We start from the raw sequence: 18,317 nt of genomic DNA, 5'->3' as shown, positions 1-18,317 counted from the left end.
GAGGTCATTTATTTTTAGAAGTGGGTATTTTTCTTGGTGATTACTTGATTCAGATCCCTGTAATCTATACACATCCACATAGTCCCATCTTTCTTCTTTACAAACAATATTGGTGCTCCCCACAATGACATATTCGGCCTTATGAACTTATTATCCAATAATTCCTGCAATTGTTTATTCAGTTCCAATAATTTTAATCTCGCTATCTAGTATGGAGCCTTTGAAGTAGGTTGTGTTCCCGGTTGTAACTCTATGGTGAGCTCCATATTCCGGTCCGGTGGTAAACTAGGGAGGTCATCCGGAAACACATAAGAGGAATCTCGTACTACCAGTATCTCTTGTAACATGAGTCTCTACTCTCATGACCTGCCAAACACATTAGTAAAAACATTACTTCACCCATATACATTTAAAAGTACCCAATACCACAATCATAAAATTATTAGTGTCTCGTGCAACATGGAGTATCAAAAAATTAATCATTATCACATCTAACTAATAATTTTGTTTGATTAATTTTTTTTATATAATACGATTCATCTTTCCTTCGATTTATATAGTGAAGGGCTCTTCATGCGGAATCTTAAACACTACTTTCTTACTAAAATAATCTACATGTGCATGATGTGAAGTGAGTCAATCCATACCTAAAATTAAATCAAAGTCTCTAATATAGTAATATCATATTTGCTTTTACTTCCCTCCTTGCTACTTTTATCCCACATGCATTTTCTATCACATTAGTACATAGGGCCCCACTAGTGGGTGTAGATACTGTTAGCATGTGGTCTAACGCCACTAGTTCTACCTTCAACCTAGATGTAAACATGTGTGAAGTGAATAAGTGTGTGGCCCTAGGGTCAATTAAAACCCTAGCAAGAAAACCTGAAATGTAAAGTGTACCTTGTATAACCTCTGGGTTGCCTTTGCATCTTGAGTTTGCAGGGCGAATACTCGACCTTGCACCAACGGTTTACTAAGCTCCTTAGACAGGGGACAATCTCGCATGAAGTGTTGGGTACTGCCACAACGATAGCATCCACGACTAACATTAGTACACGGGCAATCTCCATGCCTCTTACCACAACACGAGCAATTAGTACTCCTTGGGAGTATTTGGTGACCTGGGGTTAAGTTGCACCATCTTCTGTCTCTTCTTTATCTGGTTGAACTGTTGTGGCGTCTGTTTGTAATTAGAAAGCCCTATATTGTACTCAATATGTTCCCTCTGCAAAGTCTCTACCAGCTGTGCCTTTTCTAATACTGTTTAGTAGGTAATTAGAGTGAACATTGCTACTTTGTGATACAATTTCGGTCTTAACCCCTTCTCAAACTTCCTGGCATTCTTCCACTAATTCATCATAACATTTGGAGTAAATCGTCCCAAGTTTATATATTTCTCTGTATATTCTGCTACTGATAGTTTCATTTGTCGGAGTTCTGCAAACTCAGTCTTTTTTTACTGTCTAAAAAAATATATAAAATACTTTGCGTTGAAAGCTTCAAGGAATACTTCCCACGTTATTAGGGGAACTAGGGCTCCTTTCTTTAGACTCTACCAATGCTCCACCGATCTCCTTAACATAAATATAGCCAGTTGTACCTTCGCTTATGGGGTAATCTCTACACATCAAACAATTCCTCAGTTTCCTTTATCCAGTCTTTGGCCAATAGTGGGTCGGAGCACTCGTTGAAAGCTGGGAGGTTGAGTCTTTAATAATTTTTGATGTTACTCATGTCTACTCCACCATGACTATTATATTATTGTGGAACATAAGTTATCTCTGATCAAAACTCCCTAGATTATCTCTGATCGAAGCTCCCTCTCTCGAATCATCACTACCAGGTTTTCGACTACCCTGCAAAAATGGTTGAAATCATCTTGATGTCCAGCTGCCTGCCCCATCTGTGGTGCTAGTGGAGCGGAAGGGGTTCTCTGTTGGGTAGTGGGTGGCACAGACAAATATAGGGGGTGGTCCTTGAAAAGTAGAGTGGGGCACTTGGTGGAAGGAAGGTACCCCCTGTGGTGCCATAGGTGGGTCCTGGGGTGTTGGAGTGAATTCCCTCTGAGGATGACCTATGCCCTTCTTCATCCCCTCTCTTTGTCTACATGTATCATAATAATCTCCGTCATTTTCTCGAAATGTGGTGTCTCTACAGTCTATTACATAATCTAACCCTAGGAACTTGCTTTGATACCAACTATAATACCCTTAGGTATTTCATGATACACACATTATACTTAAACTCCTTACTCATGAATTCATCAAAACCAAACATTCTTTGGGCATTACAATCATCAAGTTTATCTAACGAAATCTTCACAACTCGGTTTACAATTCAACCATGTTAAGGTAACAAATGAAAAAATGAAAAGACTCAAAAAAAGTTTCTATTTACTACAGAGACATAACATGAATAGACATCCAGTATAATCCAGCATGCATTCATCTTCTTATTGACTTGTTTCCCCTAGGTATGGTCTTACTGACTGGGGTTTTGGTTCCGTCTCCCATCTTACAACATCTGCAAATGACACACAGTACTAGCCTAATAAAATAAATTCAAAACTCAAATGAGGCATAGAAATACATTTGAACCTCTAGTCTGGTACTAAGTCTACCCTACATCCTAATGCCCCTCTTGCCACTCCCTCTCTTTCTAACCTTATCCTACCACTCCTTATTTTACTCTACAACCAGCCCGAACCCTTGTCAATAACCACTTGTCAACCCATTATTCCATACACTACTAGACACTTATTGCGCTTACCGAATCCTTACATTGACTCATTCCTTCCTCCACACATTAAGAGGACCCTTAATATCTCATTTCACCTACTCTACTCCTAGTTCCACGCCAATGCCACCCATACACATATACCCCCAATCACTACACTGCCACCAACTATCAAACCTCTGACATTAGTTTGGCCACACATGCCCACTCTTCGGCCTTAATCTAGCCACACACACATCCTGGCCTTAACTCAGCCACATACACACCCTCACTGGCCTTAGTTAGCTACACACATACTCACACTGACCTTAATTTCTGCCATACCACTATTGGCTTCTCTCAACCACATACACACACCAGTAGTATACAACCAAACGCACTGGCCTTACTCGACCACACACACACACATTAGCAGTATACAGCCACACACATATCAACCTTCACTTGGCCACACACACATATCAGCAGTACACAACCACACACACACCAGCCTTCACTCGACCACACACATATACCAGTAGTACACAGCCACACACACACCGACCTTCACTCGGCCACACACACTGACCTTCACTTGGCCACACATAGATCGACCTTCACTCGGTCACACACACACCGGCCTTCACTCGACCACACACATACACCAGCAATATACAACCACACACACACACACACACACACACACACACACACACACCGACCTTCACTTTGTCACACACACATATATCATATACTAGCATCAGTATCGATGCACAACCTCCCTATCCACAATCGGCAATATTGGCGCACCAGTATTCATCTCCACCGGTACCAATATCGGCACCTCACCAGTAAAATTGCCCCCAAATCTCGCTATACAACTCGACCTAACTCTATTTCGGTCGACTCCTTCCTTCTCCCTCACTTTCACTCTATTCACTCACCATTCCTCATCTCTTTACTTCATCACAACTCGAAATCCTCCATTTAGACAACCTGAACATAAAATCCAAACCATATCACCATAACAACTTTTGAGTATCCAAATTTATTTACCTTTAGCCTCCATCTCCTCCTAGCTCGGTAAGATCCTCTTCACTCGTACATTTCTTCAACTTCTACTATCGATCTCTCCTTCAACTTCTTCACTTTCCCTCATTCTCTGTTGATTGACCTCTCCCTATTTTCCCCCTTTTTTCTTTTTATATACTCCCCCCCCCCCCAAATCAAATCCTAACTATTCATCCGAGCCCTCTAATCCTCACCACTCATATGTTTGACCTTGCCCCACTTTGACCCTACTAAAGTATTATAAAATATCTACTTGTTCTATGTTCGTACGTGCGGGTTGTCATTAGGTGAACAGATAGTCTTCCTATGCCTATTGATGTAGTAGTAAAGTAATCACTCTATGAATGTTATTTGTGTGGGAAACACCTACAATTATTTGTATCTTTTTTCAATCTTTATAATCATTGTAATTTCATGAGCACAATAAGTTGGGCATAATATTATTGATGCATTTTTATATAAATTGTATAATTTTAATAATCAAACTAATTATATGAAATCAAAATGTAAGAAAATAATTTTATTAATTTTTTAAAATAAAAAAAAGTGATAAACAACAATATAAAAATAATATATAATAATTTACAAGCAATGAACAAAAATAAAATAGAATGTATTTATTCTATCTAGATTATATATATGATCCTTAATTAACTAGATTTTGATTGTTTAAAATTTAACAAAATTAGAAATAAAACATATTAATCAACGTGATAATATGACTGCATGTGACGATGACGTGTTCAAAAATCAATCTTTTAAAATATAATTTACTTAAAAATATTAATTTGAAAAAAATTAAGGACAAAATTTTAGAAATAAAAAATTAAAGGATATTTTTCCAGTTAAACAAAACATCAATTGACTGAGAGACAATAATTTTTAAGTCAAAGTATGATATTTTTGACATGGAAGTTTTACAGTCAGCAATAAAAAATTGAGAAGAGCAAACTTACATTATTTTTTTCTTGAAAAATTCAAATTTTAATTTTTTTTTTAAATTTTTTATTTGACTGAAATTTTACTTATAAATACTTTACCATTTCATTAAAAACTTAATAATTTGTTTAAAAATTAATTTAAGAATGAAAATAAATTAAATTAAAATTACAAAGAAATTAAATTTTTTTAAAGTGACAAGTACAAAAAATAACATTTATTATGGGTGTTAATTGCCGGGCCCCCACAGGAATGAGATGATATATGAATTATTTGACACATGCCTGCCGCTCTTTGCAAATAATTAAACACTGTAATTAACCTACCCGACCCGAACAAAATTTTAAAAAATAGCAGAGTAGCCATGGCAGAGGGGGAAAGGGAAAGGGAAAGGGAGAGAGAGAGAATGGTGAGTAAGTGCTGCAGGCAGCAGGCCTGCAAGGTCACAGCGACAGAGAAAACTCATTCAATGGAATAAATATTTGTGTTTGCTTCGTCTACAGACAGGTTTGTTGCTGTTGCTGTTGCTATTGCTGCTTCTGTTGTTGTTATCCCCTAAATTGTGCGGGCGCTTTCGTCTCTTAAAAAGGGATAAAATGGGGAATGCAATGCAATGCCGCTTTGAATTTTTCCTAGTGTGAATGGAATCCAAAGGCAAATGGAAAACCCTAAAAGCCAAATCCACTCTCACAGCGTTTTGATTTGGTGGGCTAATGTGATTGGTGGAGACCAATCTTTTTCATCCTACAGATAGAGAGAGAGAAAGAGGCAATGCAATTTATCTGCGCGTGATGGGATTGGATTGGTTCAAGCTGGGTTTCTCATCAGAACCTAAAGACAGTCAATTTTTTGCATATGCATCTTTATCCACTTCACACCCGCACCAGGAGGCTTGTTTCCCTTTCCTCTCTCTGTTTTTTTAATTCTTTTCATTTTTATATTCTTTTCAATTCTGGAACCTTTTTCTTTTTTAAATTTAATCCTATCTACTATACTTCTTTCTATTTTTGTTCAGACGTGGGTATGGAATGGTTATCCTTATTTTTCTCTCTCCCCCTCTTTTATGTTTTATGCTTATCTCTTGTTCTGATTTTAGTTTTGCTAATGTTGCTTTGCCCTTAAGTGATTTGCCAATATTTATTTGGTTCTGGTTCAGGGAAATATTTACATGTAGGAGTTAGTCAGTGCTAGACTTGAAAGATTTAATCTTTTTTAAGATCAAACACATCCCTTTTTTTTTGAATGAATGAAGATTATACTAATTTCATTAGAATGGTCTTTAGAAAACTTTTTAGTGATATTGCCATAACAGCGTTGAAAATAAACACAATAAATGACGCTAGAGGCAACGTGGGAGGTGGGGATACTTGTTCTCTAGCAACCATCATTATTGACTTGGTGATCATCTGTGACCACCGTGAACCGGGTGAACTATCTTGTTTGTTTTCCCTTTTTCCTTGAAGACAATCGCCAAGTTGGGATTGTGAAGACAACTCATTCATGCTCAATGCCCTTATTAATTATTTTGTTATGTAGTAATAATTTGAGTTGTCCAAACTGTCTATTCTAAATTTTACACCTACGGAGCTACTGCTAGCATGTAAATATCTAACAACATCTAATGGTTGATTAAATACCCATTTTTGTGTCCAGATGATTATAGGAGAATGGGTGTTATCTGGTCATGTTTTGGTGGTATAGAGTATAGAATTTAATCTGTAGAGGAGGAGTTTGGTGCTTGGATATACAGATGGAATGGTCTTGAAAGTACCGTGATTGAGAATGTGTATCCTACATGGTTGAGATTTTATGAGAATTTAATTGATTAAGGCATTTGGTGAGACTCCTACTCTTTATGTAAAACTTTAATTTATCCAGACACTTGATTTGGAAATTGTGTCTCTCTTTATCTAAACATTTAAGAGGGCTTAGGGTTCTAGTGGAGATTGTTTTTAAGCATTATTACTTTCGGAATTAGAAAGATACATTTGCTTCCTACGTAGACAACATTTTATACTAGGGAACAAGCAAGAGTCTTAGTTCCAAATTTAAATATTTATAGTTATTATTACTAATATATAGTTTTAAAATCATTTGTGAGAAGTAGAAGTTTATATTTACAGCAGTAAAAATTTCTCTCCACTAGGCTTTATTTTCACCTAATTGCTGCCTGAAAAAACCTGCTAAAGGCCATAGAAGCCATGCCTCTGGCTCTGTCACACGCCAATTTGAATGAGAAAATGCAGTGAAAAAGCTCAGTAAAAGGGACATCAAGTCGGCGAAATGGTATTATAAGGGAAAAGATGATGGTATGGAGCATTTCTGTCTTTTAACATGCCGTGGAATGCCTTTACAAAAGGTCCAAGTACTCTGTTTCATCAACAGACTCGAATCATGTTGAACAAATTGTTTTAAACAGAAATATTGGAAAATTTTCTTTTTTCCTAAAAAAAGAAAATAAAAAAAGAAGTTAGCAACAGTAATGGAGATTCTTATGTCAGTCCCTATAGGCTTTTGCTGACGTTTTGAGAGCCTGGTCCCATCGTACTTGCAGACAAGATACCAGAATAGCTGTCAATCATGTATTCCTAAACTGCTGTTTGGATATGAGTTATCCCTAGTAAATCAGGAATTTGCCTTCAAAACCTGCATCCAATTACCAAAAGAACCTTGCTTCCTTATCAGCTTAAGAATCCATGTAGTTTATGTTTCTTTTAGGAATCATTCAGTTTTTTCCTTTTTGTTTAATAACTAGGAAGTACTTCTTTCCCCTTTATGCCATACTTGGATTCTTCCCCTGAAGCATTTGGATTCATATTTTTCCTGAAGAATATTAGTCATTTGCTTAAGAAAGCGATAACGTTATCTTTTTGATTAAGAATTAGTTTGTCAGGTGTCAGAGTATCATGTTAGAAAATTTGTAGATTTAATGTCATTACCGTGGATATCGATGAGATTACACACATTTTCTCCAACAATTTTGATGTCATTACTATGGCTGCTAATGAACTTTTTAAACATTTTCAATTGGTGAGAAATGATGATTAAGCAATCGGTTGAGATGAGGCGGTATTGATGCAAGCACACACCTTTTGGTCTTATCTCGTTTTCATGCATAGCTTAGGAGTGCATGTGCATAATAAAGGCAATTTTAGTGGATATCTATCCTGTCCTAATTTCTATTGTTTTATAGTTAAATCTTATCAGCGGATGGTCTTGTTAGATTAATTTCATCTTTTGTAGTCAACAGAGAAAGGCTGTTTTGTAATGGAAACCTCCTAACTGCATATTTAATGCAGGAAAGTAAACGGTAACAAATGTTGTTTGCCGAAATAGGGAAAAATCCAAAAGAATTTAAAAACCCTAGACTGTGCCCAGCTAGTATTTATAACACCCATGAGGTCCTCCCGGACTACTCCGGATCAGCCTCTTCCTCTGTCTGGCTTTCGTACTTTGTCCCTAAAAGAATATTGAGAGAAAACCATGATCCTCCCTACCATCCTCTCTGCATTCCTAAGTTGAATAAGGAAGAAACCCAAAAAGTAAGAGAAATAGGAAGATGAGGGGTCGATCTTCAAAGCAAGAAACCAAACAAGAAATGGAAATTGATAACGTTAGTAAGCTCAAACAGGAACCCCATCTCTCAGGTGCTTACATTCGTAGCCTTGTTAAGCAACTAACCTCCTCAAGAACAAAAGACACCATGAACACCAAAGACCCCGATTGTATTGATGCTGATGATCATTCTGGCCAAAGTATGACCAAATTGGGAGATGGCTATGGTGAAAAAACCCCACAGACGCAGCAACCCCAACAACCTCAGCAACACAAAAAACAAGTTAGGAGAAGACTCCACACCAGTAGGCCTTACCAAGAAAGGCTTCTTAATATGGCTGAGGCTAGGAGAGAGATAGTAACTGCACTTAAGTTTCACAGAGCTGCTATGAAACAAGCTAGTGAACAACAGCAGCAGCAGAAACAACAGCAAGAACAATCACAAGCCTTGGATCTTTTACCAACACCATCCTTTGAACAAGAAGCAAAGATAAAATCTAGGAGAAATCCTAGGATATACCCCTCAAGCACAGCCAATTTCTGTAGTTATGCAGAAAACTTGTCTTACTCGTCTTTCTCTCCTCCACCTGATCCATTCTCTTGGTCTACTTCCCAAATTTCTCCGCCTGTTCCTGAAGTTTTCAATTTTAACCTTCCAAGCCAAACCTTAGGCTTAAATCTCAATTTTCATGATTTCAGCAATATAGACACCTCTCTCTACCATAGCAGCAACAACCCTTCAATCTATTCATCCTCGTCACCATCATCATCTTCTTCTCCTGGTATTTCTATTGCCACTGAAGAAGTTCCTCCCGTCGTCGTATCACAGGAGGTGGCGATGACTCCCACATTTGATGCCATTGAATCCTGTGGTGGAGGCGGTGGCCTGCATCCCGTGATGGATGATGAGGAAATGGCAGAGATCAGATCAATAGGGGAGCAACATCAGATGGAATGGAATGACACCATGAATTTGGTAACTTCCGCACGGTGGTTCAAGTTCTTGAAGACCATGGAAGTCGGGCCGGAAGTGAAGGCAGAGGATGATGGGTACCAGCCGTTTGAGGAGGTCATGGAGTTTCCATCCTGGTTGAATGCAAATGAGAGCTGCTTACAGCAACATTTCAGTGCTTACTGCTCGGATGGTTACTTCCAAGATCCTGCCTTACCATGGTAAGGTTCATGAGTTGTATAATCTTTATGAGATATTAGGTGCTTAATTATTCAAGAATGACATAATTATTTTATGCCTTTTGTCACATGGTTATACGCCTTTTTCATGTTGCTTCCTCTGAGCTTACTTTTTATAACATGCAATTCAAGTTTCATCTAGTGCAATCCCACGAGCTGCATGAACTGGGAAATGAATCAAGGTTTTTGATTTTGGTTCTATCTTTCTTTCTCTCTCTCTGTCTCTCTTCTTTTTCTTCTTTCTTTAAAGTATTGTTTTAGTTTAGCAGTTAGGATTACACGGGATTGTTTGGATTGGAAAAGTCCAAAACTACAGAACTGTCATATTTGTGAAGGTGCCCAATGGAATTTTGGCAAAATCAAACTTTGCAAGCGGTTGGGGGTGTTCTTATCCAAATTGAATAGAGAAAAAAAGCCCACGTCAGAGAGCCAAGGGGGTTTCTCTGTAGAAATGTTGTTGCATTAAGATCACCATACTATGTTTTGTTATTTGTTTATTTATTTCTTTTGTTTTGGAAGTTGGTGGTGACCAGTTTTGTTTTTTTAATTTTCTTTTCCCCATACATTTTTATGTAATATATAATGTGGCATATGTTTCCTTAAATGTTAGGAGCATGAACTTTTAACTTTTGTTTTATTTTTGATTACGATGATGCAGCATGGATATTGAAGAAATTGATGGCATGGATGGGGAGTGGCTAGCTTGACAAGGATTGATTATTTTTTTGTCAATCAAATCTTTGTTTCCTTTTTTGTTTTTGTTTCATATTGATTTTGGGTAGGATGTTTTCTTGTAATAAGGAGGGCTTGCTGAGATGTTTTTGCACTAGAATTGGCAAAAAGCTCTTGAGAGGGTAATAATAGTGTGGTTCCACAGGACTCACTACTAGTAATAATGTTTTTATTATACTTTGTATCACACTTTTCCTATTTCTCTAACCTATAAATTGGGTAACCCTTTTTTTTTTTTTTGAGATCGGATACTAACCTAAGGGCAAAATTATTAAATATGATATAAGACCTGCACGTGATTATTAATTTTACATTTAAAATCATCAATATACTAATGTAGTGGGTATATTTTTTTGTAATTTATTTGAACATCATGAGATTAAATTTTGTTAAAAACATAAAATTTATTATTATACATTAAAAAGATTATTATTTTGTAAGCGCATTAATATATTCATAATATCTTTTTATACTATTCAGAAAAAAAAAAAATATATATATATTGGAGTTAAAAGTTAATTCGATTAACTTTTTTTTTTTTTTCTTTTTTTCCTCCCAAAATACTATTAGTAATATTAAAAGGGTGATGCATTTTCAAGATTAAGTGTTCAAACAACAATAAAATCTTAAATAAATTAATGCACTCGTAGTGTTTCTTTCTTTTAAAAAAAAAATATATATTAAAACCATTTTATAATTAATTATACTACTGTATAATAGTTTATGAGGAGATATTCGGCTGTTGTAGTTTAATACAGAATAACCGAGTATAAAATGAGATATTCTGATTAATTTTAAATTAATTTTTCTTTTTGTTGAATATAATCATGGTTTGTAAAATATTTACGAGACTTGGCTCCCGCAGTCCAAAATGAACAGCTCCTTCGGCCAGAGCAATTGTTTTTCTATAGCCAGTCTGGTATAATGGAATTTGAGATCAAAGGTTTTGATACTCGATTATGAACAATTTTTGCTAACCCTAGATGTTCGACCCGCTGTTAACGCACGACGGATGGCTTCACCTTTTGCATGAAGTGGATCGTTTGTAGGGAATTTGCTTCTCGAGAGCATGTTGTCTGGCGTTTAGAGTCCAGGTAAAAACTATTGCTGCTTGATTACTTCAATAGAATAAATTATATGTTGGATCAATGTTGATTTTTTTGTTTACAGTAGGTATTTACCTGATGAAGGAAGGGGACTGCATTCGCCAACTTGTAAGGATGAAGGTTATTGCCGGTAAGGCTTCTTGTTCGCATTTGATTTCGCCATTTCCGTAACTTCTCCATCATTATTTATGCGTAAAGAAATATTCTCTGCATGTGTGCTTCATAGTCTGATCTCGCTTCTGCATATTTAGCATGTATTCTATATGCTCTTGAATTGTTGATAAATTTAGGAGATGAAAATTTAGAGACTATTCTGAATACAACCATGATTGTTAAATGATAGTTGATAAATAGATTCTCGTAGGATTCTGTACCCTGATGACATAGCAGACATTTATGCCCTGGATTTGTGTCTTCAGCCTATAAGCTAGGGAGACTTTATTTAGGATTCTCCACTTTAAAATTCTGTGTCTTTCCTGGATCCTAGCCTTCCATGATAAGTTCCAATTGAATTGAAACTTGGAGGAATTCCCTTCTTTAGGTTGTCATGAAGCATTTTAAAGTCTGAGTTAACAGTATAAGAGCCTGTGCTATTAGGGCTCCATATCCATTTTATCCTACTTTGTAAGAGTGGATGATTTAATCTTGAGGATTTCTTGGAGTTTTCCTGGATCGAAGTAGTGTTTCAGCTTGTTTATGTCTCAATGCATAGAATGTTGACATATAAGCTGACTCACCAGTAAGCAACTGAAATGTCAGTAAATGCAAGCCCGATCTTTTTTTCTTCCTTTCTTCCACCTGAAATGTCAGCCTTGCCCAAAATGCTTCTGTTTTTGGAAAAGCCTCTACTGTCCTCTTCATTGATAGACTGAAATAGGAAAAAGGGTTTAGGTTTTTGTTCTTTTTCCTTTCGTTGGGAACGCCAAAGAGTGGGTGGAACGGTTAAAGCAGAGGCGTGTTCGATGATGAGAAAGACGACTCGAACTAGAAAGAGGAATCTAAAATAAAGTGAGGCAGATGCGGATGAACAACGATAATGATATTGACCGACGATGGTAAAGAAAAGATTTGGCGCGATAGAGGGAGGCAGTGTGAAATAGGATGAAAAGAAAAGATTTTGGCTTCTGGTTTTGAGAGGAAAGATGGTGATGATTGCGGTGGTGATAGTCCAGAGAAGGAGGAGAAAGCCCCCAAAAGATGGGGCATGGCATGAAGATGTGACATGAGCTGATGGAGAAATGAGCAGCATTAAGTAAGGGGAGCCGTTGATGTAGAGATGTTTGGTGGGCTGATTTTGCTTATAAAAGGAGGCTGAAGATGAAGAAGAGGGCATGGTAAAAAAGGAGGAAACAGAGGCATGAAAAAGAGAGCCGAGAAGGAAACTAAGAGAGTGAGAGAGAGATGAAAATTGGGGATCAAGAAAAGAGCAGGAGAGAGAGAGAGAGAGAGAGAGAAGCCGAAAGGGAGATTGGTGGGATGAATGAAAAAGCAGATCAGATAGAGGATACGAATGAGAGGCCAAGAGAAAGACTCCGAACAGAACAACATGGCTTTGTGGAATTTTGCTAATTCCAGTTGGTAATTCTTTTTTCTTTTTCTCTGTTCTCGTTTGTTATATTTTTGGGAATTATTAGATGTATGCAAAATGTTTTTGCTTAAAATTAAAAAAGAGGTTTGGTGATTATACCTTTATCAAATGCTGGGATTAATTTCCTTTTCTTTTTTTTTTTTTTTTGGGTGTGTTTCAAATTAATAGTGTAAATTTTTGGTTGTTATGCTAATTGTTCCAGGAAGAGAAGATGATTTGACTGGAGGTTGGTTTTCTTATCTTCTGTGGATTGTTTAGCAGAGAAATGACACATATTCATATACGTTTTAATTACTCATTAAGCCTAAAAATTCTTGATTAGGATATACATTTTTTTTTTAAGGAGTTGTGTCTCACCTGGGATAATACAACATTATTCAAAAGAATGGATTAGTTTTTGAAGTTATCATTCACTAAAAATTAATTACAACACCAAATCATAACTAATTAAATGGAAACTCAAACTGTCTAAAATAACTCAATTGTTTGATTTTTTTTATTCTCTAAAATTTAGAGAGATTATTAAAAATAATCCATTCTCATTCCAATTTTCTCGTTTGATAAAAGAAAACTACGAAAGTTGGTGTTTTCACATGAAAGTTATACTTGACTCAGAAGATGTACGAGATATTGTAGATAGAAGTTTTACTCTACCTAAAAATGAAACATTATTGACTCAAAATAAACATGATACTTTAACAAAAATCAAGGAAGAAGGATTAACAAGCCCTTGCTTTTATCCATCAAGATTTGGATGAATCTATGTTCTTGAATGTGGTTGATGCTACCAATACAAAGTAAACTTGGGAGATTTTGAAGAATTACTATTGATAAGGTGAAGAAGGTGCAACTCTGAATTTTACGAGACGAATTTGAAGTTTTGCAAAATAAAGAATGTTAAATTTATTTCAGATTTTTGTTTAACAATTCTCTATTGTGTAATGTATTTTTTAATAACATAAAAAAATTAATTAGTAAAAAGAATCTATACTAGCAGAATTTTACATATACCTTTGGGTTTTCTTTTGTACATTTTAATTTTTAGTAACAAATTTTATCTGTTAGATTATAAGATTTTTTATGGTAGTGTTTGTTTTATGTATTTATTAATTGAAAAGAAAATAATTAGACAAAAAAAAAAAAAAAAATTTAGAAAGTTAGGAATAAGGTGCTTAATTATTTTCTACACTTGTGAAGTTATTTATAAAAAGGGTAATAAACCTATTGAGCTTTTGATGTTGGCCTTGAATTTTAACGAAAATTATAGGCAATATATAAGTGGTTGTATAAATATTGGTGTGTTATTGTTCACATGTTATGTTATTTTAACCAAGGCAGACACATATTTGTAACGATAAAATGTTTTACTTTTCATTCCTTTTAGTATATTTGGATGATTAAAAGACATTTGATCAAGAAACTATGGATGATGTATATATATATATATATATATATATATGTGTGTGTGTCTCAACTTAGATTTGAATTTGATTAAAAGACCAAAATGAGTCTCAATTCAAGAGAAAGGTGATCACAACTACACAGTTACAATTAATCTTAATAAAATCCATTCCAAGCTTAAATAAAATTAAACGTTCAAGGGAAACATCACCCGATAACAAATTAGTTACCAAGTTTCCTAATATAAGACTAGGAAACCATCTATAACATTCCCAGCTTAGTTTTGCAACACCTTACATATTATAACCCATAACATAGCTAACATATATATATATATATATATATATATATGTGTGTGTGTACATACTAAAAGTAATCAATCAGAGACGCACAGGATATCTATCAACGCAGTCAAGCCATGGATTATCTGAAGAAGGCTTTCTAACACGACGCAGAGAGCGCCAAACCAGGCTGTTGCACTTAAAGCCTGAACCAAAAGCCAGCTGCCAAATCCTATCACCTCTCCTGACTCTATCTTTTGCCTCCAAGTAAGCCAACTCGTACCATATGCTGCTGCTGGAGGTGTTTCCAAAGCGGTGCAGCGTCATTCGAGAGGCTTCCAGGTGGGTTTCGCTGAGCTGAAGATTCTTTTGCAGCCCATCCAGCACGTTCTTGCTGGCGGCGTGAATGCAGAAGTGCTCGAACGCAAGCTTGTAGTCTGGAATGTAGGGTTTTGTCACAGAAGATGATGAGGGGTGAGAAGCTTTTTTACCCCCAAAGAGATGTCTCCATAGGAGGGTGATGAAGAAGATGAGCTGCTCTGAGAAGGGTAAGACAAGAGGTCCAAGTGTGGTGATGTTGGTTTTCAGTGCATCGCCGCCGATCTCCATTAGCTCTTTGCTCACTTTTAGTCCCTTGAGACCTTGATCATCTTCCTCCTGGTAAATACACCTGCTCAACAACAACAACAACAACAATTACAGAATTTTTTTTTTAATTAATTTTAACGGAATTTGAGTTTTTTTAATTAATAGTAATTATTTCAATTCTCAGTTTTTTTTTTTTTTTTTTTTACAATTACAGATAAAATATGCATCAATTTGCTACAGTTGAAATGTGCACACGCATGAGTTATGTACAGGGACAAAAATATAGAAATTTACCAAATTAAAAGACTATATATAGCTAGTTAGTGCATAAAATATATGAAGTTATATCTACGCTGTATGTAGATAATGCATGCTACATGTGTTGAACCTAAAAAGAGCCGGATAGAGTGGGGTAATTAGCTAAATGTCAAGTTCACGTGATTCAAGAAGTTAAAAATATAAATATATAAATTAAATTTTTAATACATAAATATATGAAGTAAAATATATATGAATTTTATTAATAGACCCGAAAAAAAAGTGAAAGATATATATATTCTTTTATATTTTATATTTTATTATCTTATAAAAAAAATCATTATTACATAAAATAAATATAAATATTTGAATAAATTGTAAACAAATAATATTTAATTTCCAAAAATATTTATGGAAAATTTACCAATAACATTCAGTTTATATATTAAATAATTAAATAAAACTCAAAGGCTAATAATTTTAGTATTTGGAACAGCTCGTCCCACCCAATTGCAGCATCTATTATTAATGAAATTTTAACTCAAAAAATTTGTTAATTAATTGATTAAGATATCATTAAAAAAAATATCTTAATTTTTTTTTTTATAAAGTAATTGCTTAATATATATATATATACATTTATCGTCTCTAGCTATAAGCTCTGAGCTGATAGGTAAGCTTCTGCTGTTACTTACATACAAAAGTACAATAAAGTACATATGTATATATATATATATATATATACATCTTTTAGCTGTGGGACTCATATATCATTTAAATTTACTAAATTGACATTGAATTCAAAATCATTAAACATACGTTTTTAAGGCAAAAACCGATTAACACAGATTATAAACGAAGAAAGTCAAACTTACATAAAACTTGCAGAGATTTACCAGAGTGTCTTAGAAAAATAATAATTTTGCTTTCGTTCCTACCCAAATTTGTTTAATTACCATCAAACTGAAAAACTAGATTTCAATTAATAATTCTTCATGTAAGAATTTATAGATTAAAAAAGAATCATATATATATATATATATTTTATATGGATGTTATATAATGATATAAATTTTTATTAAAATAAAATTCAAATAAAACCGAACAACAGATATTATTAAGCAAGTACCTGAAGCTGCGGTCATCAGCACCTTTGTGGGTGCGAACAATGTGCTCGAGACGGTATTTGGACCGGCGGTAGTCACGGCAGCGGTTTGATAGTAGAACAGCTGAACAGCCCATTCTAAAGAAGCAGTTGGGGATGAGCATGGACCGATCACGACCCGGGTACCAATTGTAAGCCACCATCTCGGTGCTGACCACAACGGCATAATTATTTGGGTTAGACTGCAACATGTCCCGGGCCAGGTCCACCGCAATAATACCGGCACTGCAACCCATCCCACCAAGATTGTAGCTCAAGATGTTGCCTCTCATTTTATAATGGTTGATTATCATGGCGGACAGTGAAGGTGTCGGGTTGAAGATGCTGCAGTTCACCACGAGTACTCCGACGTCCTTTGGCCGCACTCTCGTCTTCTCGAAAAGTTCATCAAGTGCGCCAAACATGACTGTTGAAGCTTCAAGCCGGCCTTCTTTCATGGTGGTGCAGGTTTCGGTTGACATTAGTGATTTTGGCACGTACGTCTCGTCTCCTATCCCTGATGATTGGAGAATTCTCTTTTGGAATTCAAGACTTCCTTCGTCGAACTTGCCGGATTTCCTCGCCATCTCTATGAACTGCTCTTTTGTCACCTGAAATTACAGAGAAAAATCAATCATAAAACAATCTCTTACAGAGAAAAACACCTACCAAGAATTCGTTTAAATTACCACATCTATAAATTTGTACCTTAAGATCGTCATGAGGACGGTAACATGCATAGTCAACGAGGTAAATAGAGCGAGGACGTGACATGAAGTAAACTGAGAGTGTGAAGACAAAGATGCCAAAGAACGCAAGCACGGTGGCTAAATCATAACGAGCATCTTCCCAAAGCTTCTTCCATAGCTCCTCCCTACTAAGGCTTCCAACTTCAGCACTGAAAACCAGCACCAGCACAGGTATGGTGGCCAGGTATATGCCATGATTTATCAGATAATGGTATCCCAACTTCACGTACTTGAGATTCACCGACTGTAGAAAGTCCGGCAGCCTTCTCCGGACCCGAACTGAAAACGTCAAGGATCCAGCATTTGGACCCGATGACTCGATCCCACGGTTGACAATCTCCGTCGACAATAGATCTTGTTCACTTCTTGCCATATGGTTGTCGATCACAAGTTGAGAAATGGGTAATGCAATATAGTTTTATAGACTGAAAAGTGTAATGAGTGGTACAGGTAGCTAAAAGTTGTAATGAAATAATGAAGGAGGTTGGTGGGAGTGGAGTAAATGTTTTCAACTACTTGACGTGCATGTAGTTGAAGAGTTTTCAATGGCTTTAATTCTTCATTTATTGAAAATTGATCTTTTTTCTTTATGATATTTTCCTAAAGAGATTTCTTTAAGTATGAGTGACTCAAGAAGAGAAAAATATGTAAGTAAAAGGGTATATTATTTTCTCAAGCTTGTACGTGTATGTATATATATATATATGTGTGTGTGTGTATAGAATAGTAATGAAGAGAATAAATGCGTACAATTATATGTTCAACCAAATAACTGAATAAGCAGTAGTCATGTGCGTGATGAGTTGATGAACGTGTTGTGTTTTAATACTTTTAAGGAAAGGAGAGAGTCTTTGGGGATGAGTCATGTTGCCATAATTATATCACACTACTAATGGATGGGGGGGGGGGACCGGTGCAACACCGTACGTTCTTCCAATACTCATACAGCTAGGGGAAGGGGAGTCCACAACTTTTACACCCATATACTCAACCTGC

At 35.8% G+C, this 18,317-nt stretch overlaps 2 protein-coding genes and 1 long non-coding RNA gene across 3 annotated transcripts; 2 read left to right on the top strand and 1 right to left on the bottom strand.

Annotated features, from left to right (window-relative positions):
* The first annotated feature begins 4,998 nt into the window (after positions 1-4,998).
* Positions 4,999-10,441, top strand: LOC110812038 (hydroxyproline-rich glycoprotein family protein). Its single transcript, XM_022038695.2, has 2 exons — positions 4,999-9,456; positions 10,133-10,441. The coding sequence occupies exons 1-2, from the start codon at positions 8,288-8,290 to the stop codon at positions 10,179-10,181; spliced, it is 1,218 nt and encodes a 405-aa protein (XP_021894387.1). The 5' UTR covers positions 4,999-8,287; the 3' UTR covers positions 10,182-10,441.
* A 592-nt stretch (positions 10,442-11,033) lies between these two features.
* Positions 11,034-14,509, top strand: LOC148252952 (uncharacterized). The gene is made up of 2 exons (XR_015813725.1): positions 11,034-11,300; positions 11,377-14,509. It is a non-coding gene; the product is annotated as an uncharacterized LOC148252952 (long non-coding RNA).
* KCS10 (3-ketoacyl-CoA synthase 10) lies at positions 14,446-17,740 on the bottom strand. The gene is made up of 3 exons (XM_022038694.2): positions 17,281-17,740; positions 16,558-17,183; positions 14,446-15,252 (listed from the first exon to the last, which is right to left on the bottom strand). Exons 1-3 carry the CDS (start codon positions 17,692-17,694, stop codon positions 14,682-14,684), a joined length of 1,611 nt encoding a protein of 536 aa, XP_021894386.1. The 5' UTR covers positions 17,695-17,740; the 3' UTR covers positions 14,446-14,681.
* Between the last annotated feature and the right edge of the window lie 577 nt (positions 17,741-18,317).

Source organism: Carica papaya, chromosome 7 (genome assembly GCF_054855325.1).
Source record: "Carica papaya isolate Zhongbai chromosome 7, ASM5485532v1, whole genome shotgun sequence".
Taxonomy (NCBI): Eukaryota; Viridiplantae; Streptophyta; class Magnoliopsida; order Brassicales; family Caricaceae; genus Carica; species Carica papaya.
The sequence above is the reverse complement of the archived record's forward strand: the minus strand, read 5'-3'. Positions and strand labels throughout refer to the sequence as shown.